The following is a 19,976-nucleotide window of genomic DNA, read 5'->3' as shown; positions in this document are numbered from 1 at the left end:
TATTTTTTATAAAATTTGCTGTGGTCATCTTATGAAGGCAATAGAATCGTGTTTGCCGCTTATACTAAATCAGCCATCTTGAGTATCAATTGCCAAATCTTGTCCATAGTTTAGGCGGCGCATAGAAATGGCTGCGAAAAAGTTTCCCTTGGCTTCCACCACAGTCTGTCCAGACAATTCACACAACAACTGAATTCAGCAACAGTGTATTACTTTCATCGTCTCGATATCATTTGAAATCTCCCGAATACTCATCTTTACTGTAAAAAAAATTATACGTCGCTTGCTTTAATTCTTCTCATTCATTTACGTATGGAGCTACTATTTCCACAGTAGATGCCCTCTTCTTCAACACCACACCAATGCAACATCTCAATATTCCAAGCTCACGAACACCAAGCTCTTGATGTTTCCCATTTCAGCTACTTCAGACCACCTTCAACGTTCAATTTCAATACGTGGTCGTCACACCCGTGCACCGGGATCAGGCGCTTCCCATTTCGTCGAACACCCCAGATTTTCCACAACCACAATCGGTCTAATACCTGAAGTGAACATAAAGAAGCTGAGGACATGGTTCAAATTCTTGCTGCAAAGGTTAAAAATGTCTTGAGTGGTGACACTGTGGTTCTTGTTCCCACAAAGACCACTCAATTCCCTGTGCCAGAAAGGACCTTGACACTTCAGTATGTGAGAGGCGACTCGTTCGAGGCCAAAGAGTTCTTGAGGAAGTTGGTCATTGGGAAGGAAATCAAATTCCAAGTACTTTTCAAGATGCCCACCACGGGTAAGGAGTTTGGTGACATCAAGGCGCCAATCTTCTCTTCATTGATAGAATACTTGTTGCAGCATGGCATGGTGAAACTCAAGGACAACATCCGAGTGGAGGATGAGCTGGAGGTCGAGTTTGTTGACCAATTGAGGAAGTTGGAGCTGGAGGCTCAGAACAAGAAGATCGGAATCTGGGCGCCTAAGTTCCAGGAGCCTGAAATCGTTCCCTTGTCGGATGAGATCATTGAAAAATCTCAGAAGAGGCCATTGGACACCATCGTGGAGAAGGTTATCAGTGGCGATAGAATCATTGGTCGCGTCATGGTGAACAAAAATCAACATGTGCTGCAGCCATTGCTTTTGGCCGGTATCAAGACCCCAAGAACTGACGACCCTTCACCTAGCGTTGTCAAGGTGGCTCAACAGGCAAAGCAATTTGTGGAAGATCGCCTTTTGACTTCCAAGGATAATATTAAGGTCACCATCATTGGTAAGAATCAGGCGGGACTTCCCTTGGTCCTTGTTGAACATCCATCTGGAAACAGCATCCATGAAAAGCTCTTAGAAAACGGGTTCGCTGAGGTTGTCGACTGGCAGTCTACTTTGATTGGCTCTTCGATCATGAGCGGCTTAAGAAAAGCTGAGCAGACTGCAAAGGCTTTGGGCAAGGGCCAGTTTGCCTCAGTCAGCGTTGGAACCTCCACTGGTGCTTCGGTGGCTTCAAAGACCGTCTCTTCCAAGACCTTGAGACCTGGTATAACCGTTGACAATGTGGTGATCTCAAAGGTAATCAATGGTGACACATTCAACGTTCGTTTGCCTAGTGCAGAGGAGATCACCGTTCAATTAGCATCGTTGAGATCTCCACGTCCTAATGATACCACGGTCACGTCCAACTCCTTACATCAGCAGGCTCTCGTGCAAATGGCTCGCGAGTACTCAAGGAACTTGACCATTGGCAAGTCAGCATCGATGTACATCGATGGCCACAGACCTGCAAACAAACAATTAGGCTTGGATGCCAGGTTCTTGGTCTCCTTCAAGATCAACAATAAAGATGTATCGGAGCAGATTGTATCTCACGGTTTTGCGACAGTCATCAAACACAACAAGCAAACAGCAGGCGAAAGATCTATGAATTGGGATAAGCTCGTAGAGCTTGAGGATGAGCAAAAGAAATTGGGAAAGAGAGGTGTGTTTTTCAGCGGAGGAGACATCACCAAGATCCTTACTATTGGCTCTCGTGTGGTCAATGCCTCGGAAAATGTGCAAAAGGCAAAGACTTTTTTCAATGGGTTCCTGAAGAAGGGACGTATTTCTGGTTTCTACGTCGAGTTTGTGTCCGGAGTGAACCGTGTTAAGTTATACAATCCCAAAGAGGGCACCAAGTTGACGTTGATTTTAGGAGGTTTGTCAAACAGCAACTCCCAGGAGGCTGGCGCTGAAGGTCTTGAGTACATGAACAGAAAATACTTGCAGAGAAACGTTGAGTTTGACATCTACGACACGGACAAGATTGGTGGCTTCATTGGAAACTTATACTCTAACGCACAGGCCCTTAAGCCCGTGCAAGTGGAGCTCTTGAGCAATGGGTTGGCTCGTATCCACGACTTGGCCGTCAACTCAAACAAGTTCGCCGGCGACCTCGAGAAAGCAGAGGAAGCTGCAAGAGTTGCCCATAAAGGTATCTGGAAAGACTATGACGAAGAAAAGGCCGAGAAGGAGGCAAACGAGGCCAGCGCCAAAATGCAACAACTTAATCTCGAAGCCGCAAAACCCAAGTTCTTCGACATTGAGATCGTTGACATTAGCAGGTCCCAGGTCCTTTCCTACCACTTGATTGACGCCGAAATCTCAGCCAAGTTCGCTCAGTTTAAGAAAGATTTCAATGACTTCCACTCGCAAAATCCTAGCGCGAGCGCCAACTCCCCAGACTTGCCAGTCAATTTGACCAAGGGCCCAAAGAAGAACGAACTTGTATCTGCGAAATTCGCCGAGAACGGCAAGTATTACCGTGCCCGTGTGTTGAACTTTGACAAGGCTTCCAACAAGTACGAGGTGAAGCATGTTGATTTCGGCAACGTCGATAAGGTTACATTGTCTGAGATGAGAGCATTGCCCAAGAAGTTTGGTATAGATGTGATCAAGCCATTTGCTCACACTATGAAGTTGCAAAACATCACTTTGCCCCCAACGCAGCCCAATGACTACTTGACCGAGGCCATCTATGTTTTGGAGGACTTGACCTTTGACAAGAAACTTGTTTTGAGTGGGCTTCCTTCCACCACTCCAGGTGTTGAGTACGACGGTATTTTATACGATTCCGAGAAATCCTTGAACCTGTCATACACCATCAACAAGGAGTTGGTCTCTGAGGGCTACGGTATTGTGGATTCGAAAGCACCAACCCACTTGAAGAGCTACGTTGATGAGCTTGTGGTTCTCGAGAAAAAGGCCAAAAGCGAGCGTGTTGGCTGCTGGGAGCTTGGCGATATCACTCAGGGTGACGACTTTTTCTGAAGCGCGTGGCTCTCAGCATGAAAAGGTGAAGTGAGACATGAAGAGAAAAATACCGAGATAACAAATCGTAAAAGACCACAACAAACTGCAACTTGATTACCCCTTCAGAGTTTTTTCTTTCTTTCCTTTTTCTTATCTTTCCATATTGTACAGATAGTGTCACCCGCGCCGGGTAACACCCTGCGACACCTCACTAAGTATCGAAAATTTCGCCAACTGCGTCTTCATCATACCAACTACTCACAATGAACCCAGCCATTTCTAACTTGGCCCTCATGATGGTCATGATGCAGGTCTCCCGTCGTTTGGACTTGGAGAACCCTGACATCTTGCTTTACGTCAGATTGGCATACTTGGCATGCCAGTTGATCGCATTTGGCGTGTGCTTCTATGTCAAGTTCGCCATCAACAAGAAGAACGATTTGACTACGTTGAAATACGTCGAGCCTGCCAACCCTATGGCTGGCCAGACTGAGCCAAAGGCTGTGGTGACTACCGTCAAGGAGTATGACTTGAAGCAGGTTGACCAGCAGATCAAGGGTCTTTGCACTTCGTTGGCCATGATGGGCTTCATGCACCTTTACATGAAGTACACCAACCCATTGGTGATGCAGAGTGTATCCTCTGTCAAGAGCGCTTTGGAGACCAACATCGTCAAGATCCATCTCTGGGGCCTGCCTGCCTCTGGCGACTTGAAGAGACCTTTCAAGCAGGCTCCGGGCTTGTTGCAGGCTTTGCAGGGTGCAGGTGGCGACATCAAGACCGACAAGGCCTCCATCGACGCTGCCGAAACCAGCGGTGCCGGTGGTATCAAGGAGGAATAAATTATAAACTTTTAATAAACACTTTGCTTTTCTTTTTATATGCTTACTCTGGGGCGACCAAGATACACTCTTGTTCTTTGCCACGGACAAAACCGACGGTGTCTAGGAGCTTTGTGCTGACAATGAGCTCTCGGACAGTCCACTTGCCTTTGTTGTAGATTTCTGGAACTGCCTCATTCATGGGGAGAATTAAGTTTTCATAGAGTTGTCTGAACTGGACCACTTCGGTAGCGTCCATCTCAGTATCCGCATCCATTTTCTTGAACGCCTTTTGGATCCACTTGGGTAGGTAGTTTTCTTCTTCATCTTCTTTGCTTACGATATACTCGTCTCGATTATAGCATCTGATGAGGTAAAGGAGCCAGACTTGGTCCATCAACTGCTTCTCTGCGATATCATCCCACGATGTAACACCCATTGTAAGAAGCAAGGAGTTGGCAAACTTGATATCCTTCTTAAAAACACTCTTGAGGGTTAAGAGACTGTTCTTGTGTTCGTCCAAAAGCGCCTTTTCAATGTGTTTGATATGCTTAACAGCAGAATCTAAGATCTTCTTCTGCAGCTTGAGGTAGATACGTGTGTTGACTATGTTATGGTTTGGGGAGCTGGCCAGGAGCCCAGAGTAGTCCAATAGAGCTGCTTTGGATTCCACTGCCTGTCTCAAGTGATTTAGGCCACTGAGCTTCATTCTCAAGGTGAGAGTTTTCTCCCATTTCGTCTTCACAAGCCATTGAAAGAGAAGCACGAGATTATCTGGGATATGCTGCTTGGTGATGAAGAAAAGAAGACCATCCCTGTACTCATCATACTTATCTGCATCCAGCTTTCCTTCGTTTGGAACCACCGAGGTGGTATAATCAGAAATGCTAGGTAACTTAACTCCATTAGCTTCCAAAACAGGTAACATATCAAGGGGCACTTTGACCTTGAGAGCAACAGAGTCTGCCTCGTTATTTTCAATACAGAATCCGTACGCCAATAGAAGCTCTTCATTGCCTTTCTGACCGTAATTGTTAAAGAGCTGTTCGCCCTTTGCTAGGGCACTCTTGCTTTCAAAAACAAATGAGTCGTTCTGACAAGACCAAAACACTTCAGATAAGGGGTTGTGGTTTAACAAGTCCACAACGGGCAAAAGAATTGCACTGTCTTGCTTCTGAGAGTCGATCTCCTTCGCTGAGGGACAATCCTTGAGCAAGTACCCTGGAAAAGACCTCGACTTGAAAATCATCGCCGCCCAAAGGTAGCTTGGAAAAGAAGTCCAATTGGCGAAGTTCGCCCCCTCGTTGACTATGTACTCGAAAAGCTCCTGGTTGCTGTGGAATTTCTGCTCGTAGTAGAACTTCATGTTAATGAAATGCTCTGTAGGCTTCTCCATCGCCTCAGGCAAAACACTAATTATCAGCCACCACTCTTCCACCAAATTTGCAATATTGTCACGTAAAGAGCTGCCTAAATTGGAACCCTTCAAGCGATCCACTTCTTCGGCGCTCCAAAGGTATGGGCTCGCCCTCATCTCTGGGAACTGAGGAAGCAGCTCAATATAAGCCTTGTATTTCGATTCGTTGACGTACTTTGGCGCTCTCTCACGAGCAAGAAACAATTTCAGCACGACATTGATATTCTTAGTTTTCTTCGAAAGCTCCTCAAACTCAGGTCCAAGACCTTCAATGGCATCCGAAAGCTTGAGGGCAAGCGAAATGGGTACTTTAATGTGCGCCCCTTTGATATCATCTGCAGCATAGGCGGCTATTCCCGAATCGGATGATTTGTCAAAGTGTATCGCCTGACTCACATCTAAGCCGTTATCTTTAGCCCACTCTAGGAGCTGTGTGATTGCAGACATGGTAAGTAGAAAAGAGTAGTAACTTGGCTGCGATTCTCGATGCGTTATGCATTCGCGGGAAATGTTCAAAGTATGGGTTTAGGCAAGACAAGAAGAAATGTGAAAGTGGTCCTCAAAATCGAACTGACAGGACATAGATGCTTAAAATGAATGATCCGAAAAATGTATATCGAGGTTGTTGGATTTTTCTGCATCTGCTGAAAGACACAATGGAAGCATTGATGTGTGGACTCATTGACAAGCCACGAGCAAGGTATCACCTGACATTTATTCGAGCTCAGTTGGGTCGAATGTTCAACTTTATATAATAAAATATAGGTCGATTGATGCCAGTAGATTTAAACCGGTCGTTGAATTTGTTGAGCTTGTTGAACTTGGCGGCAATTTGCAGCCAATTCTATTTGCGACTCTGCAAATATAGCGGTGACCTTGTACGGACTGGTAAGATCAGAAGACCCTTTGAGAGCGGTAGATTTGTTAATTTTTCATCTTTGAAGTAGACTACACGTCCACCAGAGTTGGAAGATGCAACTGGAAGTATCCTCTGACAAATGTTCCTGTATGGACTCGTGTAACCATCACCCCATCAGTGATCACCTTAATTTCGTAAGGAATACTCACTACCATGCTTCCAGCTTTCCGTAATCTACTGCTTAAAAGAGCCCCCGTGCTCTCTGGGCGATTTATTCACACATCGAGAGTGTTACTCAACCAAAAAGTGCCTGAAAACAACGAAGACCCTAGAAAGCCCGCAGAAAACAAATCGCAGCCCAACTACAAAAAGAGGCCTCTAAGTCGTGTGGCTATCGGCGGAACGCCCCAGCTGAAGAAGCTCGCAGCATCTAAAGGAATAGAGTTTGCGGCATGGAGAGCTGTGATTGTTCTCATTGTGGGTGGTGGTATTTTCACCTGGTGGTTTTCCAGAGAAAAGGAGAAGTTGCGTCTCCAGAAGGAGGTTGAGGCTAAGCGTGGTGTGGGCAAACCTTTGATAGGCGGTAATTTCACTTTGATTGATGAAAATGGTAACACGTTCACCCAGGAAAACTTGAAGAACAACCAGAAGAAGTTCTCCATTCTTTACTTTGGTTTCACCCACTGCCCTGACGTTTGTCCTGATGAATTGGACAAGCTTGGCGATATGTTGGAAGACTTGAAGAATAACCTGGGAATTGAATTGCAGCCGGTGTTCATCACTTGCGATCCTGCAAGAGACAGCCCGGAGGTTATCAAGCAGTACTTGGAAGACTTCCACCCAAGCATTATCGGCTTGACGGGAACTTACGAGCAGGTGAAGAACGTTTGCAAGAAGTACAGGGTATACTTTTCCACCCCACCAGACGTCAAGCCTGGCCAGGACTATTTGGTGGACCACTCGATCTTCTTCTATCTCATGGACTGCGAGGGTAACTTTGTGGATGTCATTGGTAGGGAAGTGGACGCAAAGCTGGGAGCCGAGAAGATTAAGAAGTATGTCGACTCGTTCATTCCCGAGGCAGAAAGAGAAGCCAGAAAGAACTCGTGGTTGGGATTCCTTTATAAATAGTTTCACCATTTTTCCTCATGTACATAGACCTGATGGTATAGAAGATATTGAAATGACAATGTAGTTGGCATAGTGGACTCAAAGCATCCAAACCCAGTAAGTGAGTTGATATCTGATATCGGAATACCTTGTGGACTAGTTCTTTCATAGCATGTGTCTGTAAGACGCTAGATAATCTTAATGTATACTCCTCTTTATTACTAAGTGTATCATCAAGTTTCTGTGTTGCAAATTCCTTGCAAATTTGTCACTAAATATTATCATATTCCATGATCAGACACTCCATCACAGTTACGAATAGAGACATGTTTAATGACTTTAATAGCTGCATAGACGACGTAGACATGCGTGTACCTGCATGCCCTCTACGTAGCCCTCGCACCGTATGCGCTTACAGGTCCCTGGTCGGCGGGTAAGAGGGCACGAGATGAAATAAAAGAGGAATTTTTCATCTACGTACCACAATTTCCTCATGTCAGCAGAGAAAAAGTCGCTTTATAGCGACTACGAAGAAGTGCCCGAGAAGCCCTATGTGGTGCAAAACTCCAAGTACCTTCTGTGGATGTACAAGCTCGATAATCTCGGGGTTGAGATCCGGGGCATAGAAAGAGTCACTCTGGACGAGAGGGCTACAAACAGCAAGTGGAAGCTGTTTATGCAAGTGATTGGTCTCTGGTTCGCAGCATGTGGCGGTGTTACGACGATGTCGTCATTTTTTTTGCCCACTTTGGCGTACTACTTGGACATGAAGTCGTCTCTCATAGCTGCCCTTATTGGTGTAAATGTGGGTAACCTTGTTCCCGCCTACACTTCCACGATGGGACCGCAGTCCGGGTGCCGTCAAATGGTCACTGCCAGGTTCCTCTTTGGACAGTGGTTTGTTAAGGTTATTGCCATCATAGTCATTATTGGAGGTATTGGCTGGTCGGTGATCAATTGTGTTGCTGGTGGGCAGCTTATACTGGCGATCAGCAACGCAGGTCTCGAAGTGGGTATTGTGGTTATCATGATTGTCAGCTGGATCATTGGCGTGTTTGGCATTCGGGTACTTCTCAAGTTCCAGACGACGTTGGCGATCCCCACAAACGTAGCAATTCTTCTATTCTACATAGTGGTTTGTAAAAAGACAAGCCACATTGCAGACACAAACCAGGCTATCGGAGACATGAACATGGATCTGCAGACGAACGCAGGCCACTGGCTTTCGGTGTTTGCTCTTGCGTACTCAGTGACATCAACATGGGGACTGGGCGCTGCTGATTACTATATCCTCTTCCCCGAAGGAACACCCGACTGGCAAGTGTTTATGCTCACGTTTTTGGGGATTGCCATCCCTTCAAATTTTGCTGCTGTGTGCTCAATAATAGCAGGCGCCATCACATTCACATACCATCCGTGGCTTACGAATTACGATGCCTACGGTATTGGCGGTATCTTTGCTCTGGCATTCGAGCCTTGGCACGGGTTTGGGAAGTTTGTTGTAGTCGTATTGTACATCTCCCTCATGTGCAACAACATCATGAACACTTACTCATGTGCCTTGGAGTTCCAGCTCATCGACACGAGATTGGCATATGTGCCTCGGTGGGTTTGGGTTACTGTTGTGGCGGTCATTTATCTCGTGCTTGCCTTGGCTGGCAAAGAGCATCTCAACAACATCTTGAGCAACTTCTTGCCAATGCTTGGATACTGGATCACAATGTACATAACATTGCTTTTGGAGGAGAATTTGATTTTTAGGTCTACGCAAGCAGCGAGGCGCCTTCACTACAACGAATTCGACGTTGAAGGTGGAGAAAAGATAACGATGTTGTACAATTGGGCGAATTGGAACAGGCCAAACAGAAGAAGCATAGGTCTTGCTGCCACGTTTGCCTTTTTGTGTGGTGTAGCAGGCGCCGTGCTTGGAATGAACCAGGTGTACTACGTTGGTGTTTTGGCAGAAAAGATTGGCCATGATGGGGCAGACATTGGTATGTGGTTATGCATTGGTTTCACGGGCTTGACATACCCACCAATGCGGTATTTCGAGTTGAAGAAGTTCGGCCGCTGAACCAGTGGAAGAGTCTTTATAAGAGGAACCTGCATCGATACTTGACCGTTCAATGAAAAAGTAGTTTATTGCATTCACTTTTGAGAAAAAGATGATCGATGGGTCTCATTGAAGCCTCAAACAAGATCAATGTGGACATTACTTTCCCACATGGTTTTCCACACCTTGCAAAAGATCTCTGATTTTGGCGAAGTTAGAAGCACGACATTTGGTAATGGAGAGCGAACTATGGATGCCTGAAAATTTCGAGACTGCGGAATTGCACGGCGAATTATTGATCCAACGAAAAGTGGCTTGAAGAACCCTTGTATCTTCTTCTGCAAACTCATATAAAGTACTCCAGAAACAACCTTGCATGAAACTATACCAAAGACACTTCCATGGTCAAATTTGTAACCTTCGTATCATAGGTAAAACTCATTTGCAGCCATTAGCCTGCACAGGCTTAAGCGTAGCGACCCCAGACTTGATTCCGCGCTTATCAGTGAATTCCATCGTCATCACCACCTTAAATGATTGGACTCACAAAGGAGCAAATAGAAACATTCGACAAAGAAGGAATGCTCTGCATTCCAGACTTCTTAACGCAAGAACAGCTCGACCTTCTTATGGGCCGCTCGCGTGAGCTCTTGGCCCAATTCGACCCAGCGACTCATCCCAAGACTCAATTCAAGACGGGAGATAATGATCATGTCGGAGACGAATACTTTTTCAACTCATCAGACAAGATCTCGTACTTCTTTGACACTGATGCTTTTGACGAGAAGGGAAATTTGAGGTACTCAAAGGAAAGAGCCATCAACAAAATCGGCCATGGCTTACACATGAAGGACACCGTTTTCGAGAAGATCACCTTCGACGAGAAAGTGCAAGCAATCGCTCGTGATCTTGGATTCCAGGATCCTAGGGTTCTTCAAAGCATGCTCATTTTTAAAAACCCGGTCTCTTCAGAGTCCTCTGCTCGTGACAACGCCGTTCCTCCCCACACAGACGCTACTTTCTTATACACCAAACCTCAAACAGCGCTAGGGTTCTGGTTTGCTTTGGAGGACTGCACCAAGGATAATGGGTGTCTCTCATACAACCCAGGAACACACAAGACAGTTCCTGTGACAAAAAGATTTGTCAAGGTCGACCAGGGAGCCAAGGGTTGTAACTTCATACCTGTAGAGCACGGAGAGGTCACTCAGGTTGACAAGGAGGAAGATTATAAGCCCGTGGAGTGCAAGGCAGGGTCATTGATTTTGATCCACAACTCGGTGCTCCACAAGTCAGAAAAGAATCACCTGGACAAGTCGAGGTATGCTTATGCATTCCATGTCATCGACGGCACTGCCGAGTACGACAATTTGAACTGGTTGCAGGTTCCTCCTTGCAAAGAAGGTGGAACGGAATTCTCCAAGCTCTTTGAAGGGCCAGTGCTAGCGTGAGGGAATGGCTAAGTGATGAAATGGCTGCAAACGAGAACAGAGGCAATCAGTGCTGGCACAGCCAATGTATTCGAGCAAAAATCACCAGTACAAAAAATTGAAGACTCTAGATATTGCTCATTTTAAATGAATTCCCGACAGTTGTAGACAGCTTTACTTCACCATTGTGAGCTCTACTCAGACCATCCCTGAAAGAGCGCACCAGGGCTCCAAACCATTGTTTCACCTAATGACCCACAGCCTTCATGAAATTTTTCTGAAACTATCTTAGAATGGTTTCTGCACTTTTAAGAGCAGTATTTACAAAAAATTTTTAGGAATTCTCGCCCCTCCACCGGCCATTCTCGGTTGTCGCCACCCCACAGTAAATAATGTGTGATCTGCGAGTCATATATAAGCCGCAGTTTTCCCACAAAAAAAGAAAAATCTATTTATCACCTTCATTTTTTTTTTTCTTCGCTTTGTGCCCAAATCACAAGTCTACTTTCTTCCTGTCTCTACTCCAATTACTCCTTCCCAAACATTTCACCTGGGAAACTCCTGAATCGTCTTTCCTTAGTCCTGTGTGTGGCAGACCCCGAGTCCGATAAGCTCCTGAGATAAGGGGCATTTGAAACCACCACCTTTAATTTTTTTGATATCCAACTTACACTAGTCACTGACCAGATCTACCAGAGAACCCTTACAACAGTATCAATATCGTTTTAATTTTACCCGACCGTTCATCTTATTTCATTCATGACAGAACAGAGAAGAGTGTGCCTTGGTCCTCAGCCGGTGATCATAGGGAGAGCCCTGCGCACATCTCCAGAGAGGCCCCTGAAGGCGGACAACTTCTACTTTTTGAATTCCCACGTGTCGAAGAACCATGCTGTTGTGTTCAAGGATGGGGAGAATGTATATATTAGGGATACTAACTCGACGTTTGGTACCATTGTCAATGGCGTCTTACTCGGGCATAATGTTAGGCATGAGTTGAAGTCCGGCGACACTCTTGGCCTAGTTGTGAACAGGAAGGCCGCTGTCGTTCGGGGCTGGCGGGATGACTCCGCTCTCGGTGCAAACCATAGCTTGAGTGATTATGGTTGTGAAAACTTTATCCATTTGCAGTTCGATGTGACGATCGAAGGAGACGAATTGACTTTGACGAGCAAGAAGAATGCTGACTGGATGCGTAAGGCTTCACGTAAGGAGGAACACGATCTTGAAAACAGTCCTGATGAATCCAATGAGATTGAAGAGGTGTCTGAGGATGATGTGGAGACAATTCTGGCCACCAAGGAGGAGGAACACACAGTCGAGGATACGATGGAACCCACAATGGAGCACACTGTGGAGAATCCACTCGAACAGGAGGTCGTATCGGACGATGATGCTCCTGAGGAGGTAAAATTTGTCAAGGAAGTTGTACTTGAGTCCTCCGAGCCTACCGAGGATCAAACAAAGAAAGATATCTCCGAAGGTGCTGTAAAGTTCAGCGCCGAGGAGAACCCGAATGAAATTGCCAGATACCTCAGCTCTGATGCTCAATTGGCCAGTTCCGATGAAGAGAATTACGAGGACCATGAAGAGCAAAGTGACGAAGAGATCGTAGCGCTGGACGATGCCGACGAATTCGACGCTATTGACTCGAAAGTGTATCAGGAATTTGACTTCTCCAACAGCAACAATGAAGATTTTGACGATTGCTCTTTGCCGGTTTTATTAAACGACGATGATGCTGATTGTTTGGGTGACGAAACTGTGTCCGAAGATGATTCTGATAGCGACAAGATCTCGTCAATAAGTGAGGCTTCCGACTTGTGCAGCGATGAACAAGATATCAGCTCTCCAATAACAATCGAGTCATGCTCGTGTGGTGTGAAACGTACTTTTGATGAGGCTGAATTGGAAAACGCTCTTGATACCAATGCTGTGACGGACGCTAATGAGCATTCTCCGCAGCCAGACACCAAGAAGACAAAGTCAATCACATCAACCTTCCTCAAGGAAATTGGAAAGGGCGCACTCTACGTTATGGGAACTGTGGTTGCATTGATTGCTTATGGCAGGTCTCTCGAAAACCAGTAGAGTAGCAGTAAACGTATCCATAGCTATGTATTTGAAGACTTCCATGTTTTAGGTGACTCCTCTATTTTAATAATAACTTAAAAAATTACCTCTTCATCTGACCTTGCATGTTGTTCATCTGGCCCATAACAGGCAGGTTCATCATCTGCTGTTGCATTGCTGGCAGATTCATGTTCATGTTTTGTGAATACATTGCAGTATCCATGTTACCCATCAGAGAGGGATTTTGCGGTTGTTGTTGTTGTTGCTGTTGCTGCTGTTGTTGTTGACGCAAAGCCTTTTGTCTGTGATGTGCTTGGAACTGGCGAAGCCGCTGGAAATACGTAGGGAACTTCTGAAGTAACAGCTGCTGTATTTGCTTAGCCTGCTGCATTGCATGCTGCTGTTGCTGCTGGTTGAGCCTGGTCTTGTTAGGTGCAAGCCCTGTGTTGCCCATTTGCACCAAAGTATTCATTCTAGCTTGCAACTGCTTAAAAACATGCTGCTCTTGTGCTGACAAAGACATCTGGAAAATCTGCTGCTGTTGCTGCTGCAATGTCAATTGCGGACCACCAGGTCCAGAAGCACCTTGTGGCTGAGTCGCCGGCCGAGGACCTTGGCTCTGTTGAGCCATGGGGTTCATCTGCTGGCCCATTTGAGGCGATGACTGAGCCATATTGCCCATCCTTGGTGTCGCCATAGTACCGTTTTGCATAACCGGCGTACCCATTTGAGAAGAGGGCTGCGATCCCATCTGAGCCATGGGATTTCCGATGCTTCCTCTTCCTTGGGCAAATTGCTGCAGTTGCTGCTGTTGCAGTTGCGGATCTATCTGCCCCTGTCCCACTTTCTGTCTCTTGACTTGCTTTTGTTGTGATTGTGCCTGTTGTTGCAGTTGTCTAAGCTGTTGCTGACGAGCTTGCTGAAGCTGTTGGTATTGCTGGGCCCGAAGCTGCTTGGCTCTGTCTGAGAGGGCCGCTTGAGATGGTCCTGGAGACTGCGACTGTTGCAGGTTCAGCGGGGGCATTGCCTGCTGCATTTGCGGACTCATGTTTTGTGGCATTCCATTGTAGTTGGTTCTCTGACTCATGTTGAGGTTGCCCATATTTGGGCTCAAGCCCATATTTTGAGCCATCCCTTGGTTAATGCCCTGCAGCATTTGGTTCATGTTGGGGCTCATGCTTGGGTTTACTGCCTGATTCATGCTCTGATTATTTGGGACATTCTGTCTGAGCATGTTTTTTTGCATCTGAGCGTTCTGAAAGTTCTGTGCCATCGCCAGCGACAAATTGGGAGCATTGGCGTTGGCTCCCGTAGCATTGGCATTAAGCTGGCCCATCCGTTGTTGTTGTTGCTGCTGCTGCTGCTGCTGCTTGAGTCTGCTCTGCTGCATCTTCTGCCAATACCTTTGTTGGGCATTCTGAGCTTGTTGAGAGGGCTGCTGTGGCTGTTGCGCTTGTTGTTGAGGGCGCTGCTGAGCTTGTTGTTGTTGTTGCTGCTGCTGTTGCTGTTGGAATTGTTGTTGCTGGAGCTGTGCCAGCATGAGCTTTGCCAGAGCCTGCTGCTTCAACTGCTGCTGTCTTTGAAGATTTGCTGCAGCAGATGCAGCATTAATGTTGCCGTTCTTCATACCAGGCACTGGAGAGGCGGTACCACTTGCCGCCTGAGAACCAACAGAACCCAACCCAGCCGTGTTTGCAACACTGGTACCTGTTTGAGCCTTTTGACTTTCTTTCCGCTTCCTGATCTCTTCAATGAACCGCAAACGCATAAATTGACCAGAAGAATTTCCTGCAAGCATCGAAGCTGTGGTACTGAGAGCACTAGGTTTCTCGCTCCGTTTCCTTTCAGCCACTCCATTGATGTCTCCAGAGCTTGCACCATTGGCCGCAGTGGCCGGAGCAGAAGCAGGTGTAGGCAAGACAGAAGGAGTGCTCTCCAAGCTAACGGCATCTGAGGAGCCATGACTGGACGGTTCAACAACGACAAGCTTGTGTTCTGATGTGCTCTCGGAAGGATTTTTGTTTCGACTAGAAAGCAAGAACATGAGCTCCTCGTATTCAGAGGATTTATGCATGACAAACTGGTCTTGATGAAGCTTCCGCAGTTCTCTTGGGGTCTCTTTCCTATGCGAGTGAACCACTTTCCAGTCCTGCTTGGCCTCATCCCAAACTTTCTTGGGGAATTCATGAGCCGGCTGTAGAGCCTTATCTAGCTTATACGGATTTAGCGGCACGCTCAAATCGAGCTTTCTGTTTGTCAATGTGAGAATTTCCAGCTCTATCAGCAAAGAAATGGTGTCTGTGAATTTAGTGAGAGCCAGATCCGTTTGAAATAGTAGATCATAGTATAGCGAGAGAGATGTGGGGCGCAATAGCGTTCTGTAGGTCTTTGGCTGCACTTGAGGTTGACTCTTAGGACTCTGCTCAGCAGGGGACTTCTTCGCTTCTCCATTCGGCGCCTTATCGTCGTCCTTTTGCGGCGACAGATGCTCTCCGTTATTCCTACCACTTTTCTCGTCTTTCGACCCATTCACCTTGCGATGGTCATAGACCTGAAGTATGATACACCCTTCATAGAACTTGACGGCGCAGTCCTTCAATAGTTCTGTCATTTCCAGAGGAATTTCCTCTCTCAAAATATGTTGGAAGAATGACTTGGCCATAGGGCTATCTTTGGGTATCATGTTGGAGTCTGTGGTGTTGTTGAAGCGGAAATGATTCTCATATATGTGAAATGTGAGTGAAGGGGGGTACTTTGCAAACTTCTTCAAAATTTCTGCCGAGGTTGTGGCAAAACTAAAACCTCCAGGTCTTTCTCGTGCCTGTTTGAGTTGCTGTTGGAGAAGCAACTGCTGTTGTTGTTGGTGGGAAAGCTGACTTTGACTATGGGTCCTATCTGACAGACCCATATTTGAGTTGGCAAGTTGCCCATCTTGGCCAGTATTTTTTTGTCGATTCTGCATCTGCTGCTGTAGCGCCAACCGCTGCTGAGGTGTAAGCTGTTGTAATTGCTGAGCTGATGGCCGAGATTCTGTCCACGAACTTATCATGGTTTGAAGAGGGGTTTATAGATAACCGCAATGGGAGCGAGGATGCGTGGGAATAAAATTACAGAAGTAAGCTCCCGATTATACTAGGCGGGAAAGTAAGCAGAAAAGCTTAAGTAGTCTCCACAATTGGGGGAAATGGATTTCTAGATAAATCTTGACTGAGGTAAGTGGTGATAGTTATGTATATTTTCATGAATTCAGCGAGGACGATCACGTGCGCGTAGTAGGGTGGAAGTGAAGAAGTTAAGAAACGAAGAGTTTTGGTCTTCTGCAAAAGAGGTTGTATAATTCGCTAATATTGTAGCATGTAAGTTCAGCTGTAGTTGCCAAATTCGGGTGAGTGTAGTAGTTATTGTGGTGTGGAGAGTAGAGTTCTTGAGACCGCACTATGTCATGGTGGTGATCGATCACAGTTAAAAGTAGAGTCAAGAAAATCAGGGCAATCACGATATCTATAAGCTTTCATTGGGCGCAAGTTAAAGATGAAATGTACATTGATTGGGAGCGAATTTTATAGGTGTCGCTTCCCCCTTTCATATATGAACCTAACGCCCGAAGTGACGTTCACCTTTTCATCGAGCAAATGCAGAGGCAGATATTCGAGCGAAGCATCCAGCTTTTAAACAGCTGGCTAAGACAAGCCGATTTTTGAAGAGCCAATCAGCAACGGGGAAAGAGCTGGATCAAAGTTATTGATTATGCAAGAAAATATGATCAAAAAGATGCATCACTCCAGGTCTCTGCATAAACCTATGGCAACCTGGTAGTAAGCTCTCCAGTGGAGCAAATTGTATGTCATCACTTGGAAGGCCCGGGTGCTGTGATGGGTACGTCGTTTTTGAGACAGAATTCCATGAGCTGGTATAACTTCTTGCGATCGGATTCGTTGAAGATCCACAAGCCGTAGATGTCGCCGATCAAATCCTTGACGATGATCAAATTGTCGTTCATCTCCACGTCCATCTCGACGTTTCCATTATTCTGTACGCCAGTTGGGAAAAAGTGTTTTGTGACCTTGTTGGGAAGAAGACCCAACGAGAAACACTCTGGGCTTTGGCGATTGAGCAAGATCAACCCGTAGCAAAAAAGTCTCTGTAGCTGGTCTAAACCAAGCTGCTCACCTGGAGCCGGAGGCGTGAAATCTCTGAGGTAGAGAGCTAGCGTGCCTTGATAGTCTGTCTTTTCCCATTCCTGGCTTTCATCGAACTTGTATATCACACAATGCGACGTAGTATACAATAGCTGCTTGATGTTTGGGTCATATCTGCTGATGACATTGAAGTTGAGTGTTGATTTATAGAGATCCAAAGCTCTCTTAGCCGATATCTTCGTGTCGGTTTCGGCCATGATGAAGTGGAAGAAGCTAGGCTTCGATACAAGTTTCCACTTGAGAGCGTGAGTGCAGTCACGTGGAATGAAGAGGTTTCGTAATTGACAATGAATAGTATTATTTTCCCCAAAAGGAGCCATTCAATGATTCATAATTCATTCATTGAACTTTATGCCTCAATAAAGTGAGTCAATCTACCCCATTGCCTATTCACCTTTGTACACTAGAGTATGGCCCGAACCGCAAGAATAGTGCAATTGCAACACCCATCAAATTGTAGGACATTTCCAATTGAGCACAGATTGAAAACATTCGACAACAAAGAAAGATTTCTTGGGCCAGTCCATTGGTCAGGGTGTCCTTATCATTCCCTTCGACCGTTGACCACCCTGAGTGAAATTTCGCAGTCACGCTATACGGGAATCGACATCATACAAAGATGCAAAGTTCGACAATTCAAAACCTCCTCATGATTCTTTACATTGGAATCAAAACTTCCCATCCCCTCACTCTTAAATTCTTATTTCGTACGGTTTTCAACACCTTCGTAGTCATATCCTCTTTCCCTGCCTGCATACTTTTTCACACTATAGGGAGATCCAGCAACATTCTCCCATAGAAGCCACAACTACCAACTACCTTTTTTCTTCATGTTGAGGTCCATTGTCAAGGCTCAATTGCCACGTTGCTCTCCGCTTGCCGCAAGATCGTTCCATGCCACTGCCACCAGGGCCGTCAAGGTCGGTGACTCCATCCCGAGTGCTCCCTTGTACGAAGGTTCTCCTGGCAATGAGGTCAATTTGGCTGAGGAGATCGGTAAAGCGAAAGCCTTGATCATTGGCGTTCCAGGTGCTTTTTCTCCTGCTTGCTCTGCTTCTCATGTGCCTGGATACTACAAGTTGCTCAGAGACTTCAATGATAAGGGCATTACCCATTTCTACGTTATCGCCGTCAACGATCCATTTGTCACCAAGGCCTGGAGTGAGACCATCTCCCACACCACGGGAAGCGACCAGGTGAGGTTTTTGGCCGACTCCAGAGGCGAATTCTCCAGAGACTGGGACGTTCTCTTCGATGCGTCCAAGGTGTTTGGTGGTCTGAGATCTGGCAGGTATGCCGTTTTGGTTGAAAACGGCAAAGTTGCAAAGACTTTTGTTGAGCCTGACAACACCTCTGTGGATGTCTCTGCTGCCAGCAAGGTGTTGGAGAGCCTCGAGTAAATCAGGTAAGTTAGTTTCTCGGCTCTTATGGTGTGTGCACTACATAGTAATGAACCATCGTGCTTTTGTCTCATTCGCTACCCACCTCGTATGCTACGAAGGGGACCTCTTGTTTGGATCAGATTCAAGTCTTCATTCTCTCAAGAAGAAGTAGAAGCCGCTCGAAAATGGCTTGACGTGGCTGAAACTAAGATTCCTCGCCGAATTTTCGATATCACCTATAGCAGGTCCTCAGGACCTGGAGGCCAAAAGGTGAACAAGACGTCCTCAAAGGCTACAGTAGCGCTAGAGCCATGGAAGTGGCTCAATCCTCAGTTCTGCTACTGGATTCCTAAGCCTATTCTCGAACAATTGAACGAAAAGAAGATTCGCTACCACACTAAGCTGGGAGGTTTGCTTATTCAGAGTGACAAAACGAGAAATCGTGAGGATAACACCGACGAGTGCTTCATGAAGCTTGCTGAAGAGATCAGGAACAACGTGTATTTCGAAAGTGAAGCCAGCGAGGAGGATAAGTTGAAATGGGAAGAGTTGGCCAAGGTAAGCAAAGAGAGGAGGATGTTGCAGAAGAAGAAGCAGTCAGAGAAGAGAAAAATGCGCCCAAAGAACTTTGACTACTGAATGGTGTGGTTTTTCTGGGCTTCCGATTTCCACTTCTACGTTAAGCAAATGCTTCACGTCCCTTATAAGTTTTCCTCTAGCTGCTACGGCACACGCTTGTGTGGAGATAAACTATCAAGACGAGCTCTCACCAGAGATCTTGAAATACGAGAGTGCTGAATATCTAAAGACGGGATTTTCCGTGTATCGAATCCTAGCACCTAAGTGCCTCCTTGTCGACTTACCGAGGTCGGGACTCACAATCTGACTGCGTCCAAAACCGAGTGACACACATTCATTTAAAGTATGCTTGTGGCAGATTTTGATGGTCAGAGCTGGGTAGCAACATGATTTTGGGGTCCATTTCGACAATGTTAGTTTGCGTTTCAACGAATGTTATCGGGTCTCGAGTGACGTCCTATGAGTCCATTGCAGTCGTCAGAAACTGCAGTTTTCATAAACTGTTGCTGCATATTTTCGATAACTAATACTTTGGTAGATTGAAAGCTAATAAAGAGGTTTTTTCTCGGTCAGGTCTAAGTGTTTCGTTTTACACTTAAATGTATTTCCTCGTAAAACGGATCTATACACAGGTCTGACATATCGAGGCTGCGCTTGTTGAATGGAGCACTATCAAAGTAAAGCAGAAATCTTTCCTGGATCGATTCAAACGATTCTGAGTTACCCAATTGACATCGCTCGTTTGCTTTGCATTAAACTCTGTTCCTCGAAGCATGCTAA

The 19,976-nt window shown here is 46.0% G+C and overlaps 11 protein-coding genes across 11 annotated transcripts; 8 read left to right on the top strand and 3 right to left on the bottom strand. All coding sequences in view use genetic code 12, as the record gives it.

Annotated features, from left to right (window-relative positions):
* Positions 1 to 573: 573 nt before the first annotated feature.
* CJI96_0004642 (uncharacterized protein) lies at positions 574 to 3,291 on the top strand (the record flags this gene model as incomplete). The annotated part of the gene is made up of 1 exon (XM_029036893.2): positions 574 to 3,291. The coding sequence occupies one exon, from the start codon at positions 574 to 576 to the stop codon at positions 3,289 to 3,291; it is 2,718 nt and encodes a 905-aa protein (XP_028888990.2).
* Positions 3,292 to 3,536: 245 nt separating this feature from the next.
* On the top strand, positions 3,537 to 4,115 carry PHO88 (Pho88p; the record flags this gene model as incomplete). Its single annotated transcript, XM_029036892.2, has 1 exon — positions 3,537 to 4,115. The coding sequence occupies one exon, from the start codon at positions 3,537 to 3,539 to the stop codon at positions 4,113 to 4,115; it is 579 nt and encodes a 192-aa protein (XP_028888989.2).
* Positions 4,116 to 4,158: 43 nt separating this feature from the next.
* On the bottom strand, positions 4,159 to 5,958 carry CJI96_0004640 (protein-lysine N-methyltransferase; the record flags this gene model as incomplete). The annotated part of the gene is made up of 1 exon (XM_029036891.2): positions 4,159 to 5,958. One exon carries the CDS (start codon positions 5,956 to 5,958, stop codon positions 4,159 to 4,161), a length of 1,800 nt encoding a protein of 599 aa, XP_028888988.2.
* Positions 5,959 to 6,583: 625 nt separating this feature from the next.
* SCO1 (Cu-binding protein) lies at positions 6,584 to 7,501 on the top strand (the record flags this gene model as incomplete). Its single annotated transcript, XM_029036890.2, has 1 exon — positions 6,584 to 7,501. One exon carries the CDS (start codon positions 6,584 to 6,586, stop codon positions 7,499 to 7,501), a length of 918 nt encoding a protein of 305 aa, XP_028888987.2.
* Positions 7,502 to 7,973: 472 nt separating this feature from the next.
* On the top strand, positions 7,974 to 9,554 carry FCY24 (Fcy24p; the record flags this gene model as incomplete). The annotated part of the gene is made up of 1 exon (XM_029036889.2): positions 7,974 to 9,554. The coding sequence occupies one exon, from the start codon at positions 7,974 to 7,976 to the stop codon at positions 9,552 to 9,554; it is 1,581 nt and encodes a 526-aa protein (XP_028888986.2).
* A 512-nt stretch (positions 9,555 to 10,066) lies between these two features.
* On the top strand, positions 10,067 to 10,984 carry CJI96_0004637 (uncharacterized protein; the record flags this gene model as incomplete). Its single annotated transcript, XM_029036888.2, has 1 exon — positions 10,067 to 10,984. One exon carries the CDS (start codon positions 10,067 to 10,069, stop codon positions 10,982 to 10,984), a length of 918 nt encoding a protein of 305 aa, XP_028888985.1.
* A 738-nt stretch (positions 10,985 to 11,722) lies between these two features.
* Positions 11,723 to 13,054, top strand: CJI96_0004636 (uncharacterized protein; the record flags this gene model as incomplete). Its single annotated transcript, XM_029036887.2, has 1 exon — positions 11,723 to 13,054. One exon carries the CDS (start codon positions 11,723 to 11,725, stop codon positions 13,052 to 13,054), a length of 1,332 nt encoding a protein of 443 aa, XP_028888984.2.
* Positions 13,055 to 13,139: 85 nt separating this feature from the next.
* On the bottom strand, positions 13,140 to 16,085 carry SPT20 (Spt20p; the record flags this gene model as incomplete). The annotated part of the gene is made up of 1 exon (XM_029036886.2): positions 13,140 to 16,085. The coding sequence occupies one exon, from the start codon at positions 16,083 to 16,085 to the stop codon at positions 13,140 to 13,142; it is 2,946 nt and encodes a 981-aa protein (XP_028888983.2).
* A 798-nt stretch (positions 16,086 to 16,883) lies between these two features.
* Positions 16,884 to 17,432, bottom strand: CJI96_0004634 (uncharacterized protein; the record flags this gene model as incomplete). Its single annotated transcript, XM_029036885.1, has 1 exon — positions 16,884 to 17,432. One exon carries the CDS (start codon positions 17,430 to 17,432, stop codon positions 16,884 to 16,886), a length of 549 nt encoding a protein of 182 aa, XP_028888982.1.
* A 633-nt stretch (positions 17,433 to 18,065) lies between these two features.
* Positions 18,066 to 18,635, top strand: TRP99 (Trp99p; the record flags this gene model as incomplete). Its single annotated transcript, XM_029036884.1, has 1 exon — positions 18,066 to 18,635. The coding sequence occupies one exon, from the start codon at positions 18,066 to 18,068 to the stop codon at positions 18,633 to 18,635; it is 570 nt and encodes a 189-aa protein (XP_028888981.1).
* A 90-nt stretch (positions 18,636 to 18,725) lies between these two features.
* On the top strand, positions 18,726 to 19,256 carry CJI96_0004632 (uncharacterized protein; the record flags this gene model as incomplete). Its single annotated transcript, XM_029036883.2, has 1 exon — positions 18,726 to 19,256. One exon carries the CDS (start codon positions 18,726 to 18,728, stop codon positions 19,254 to 19,256), a length of 531 nt encoding a protein of 176 aa, XP_028888980.2.
* Positions 19,257 to 19,976: the final 720 nt, after the last annotated feature.

Source organism: Candidozyma auris, chromosome 5 (genome assembly GCF_003013715.1).
Source record: "Candidozyma auris chromosome 5, complete sequence".
NCBI lineage: Eukaryota > Fungi > Ascomycota > Pichiomycetes > Serinales > Metschnikowiaceae > Candidozyma > Candidozyma auris.
The sequence above is the reverse complement of the archived record's forward strand: the minus strand, read 5'-3'. Positions and strand labels throughout refer to the sequence as shown.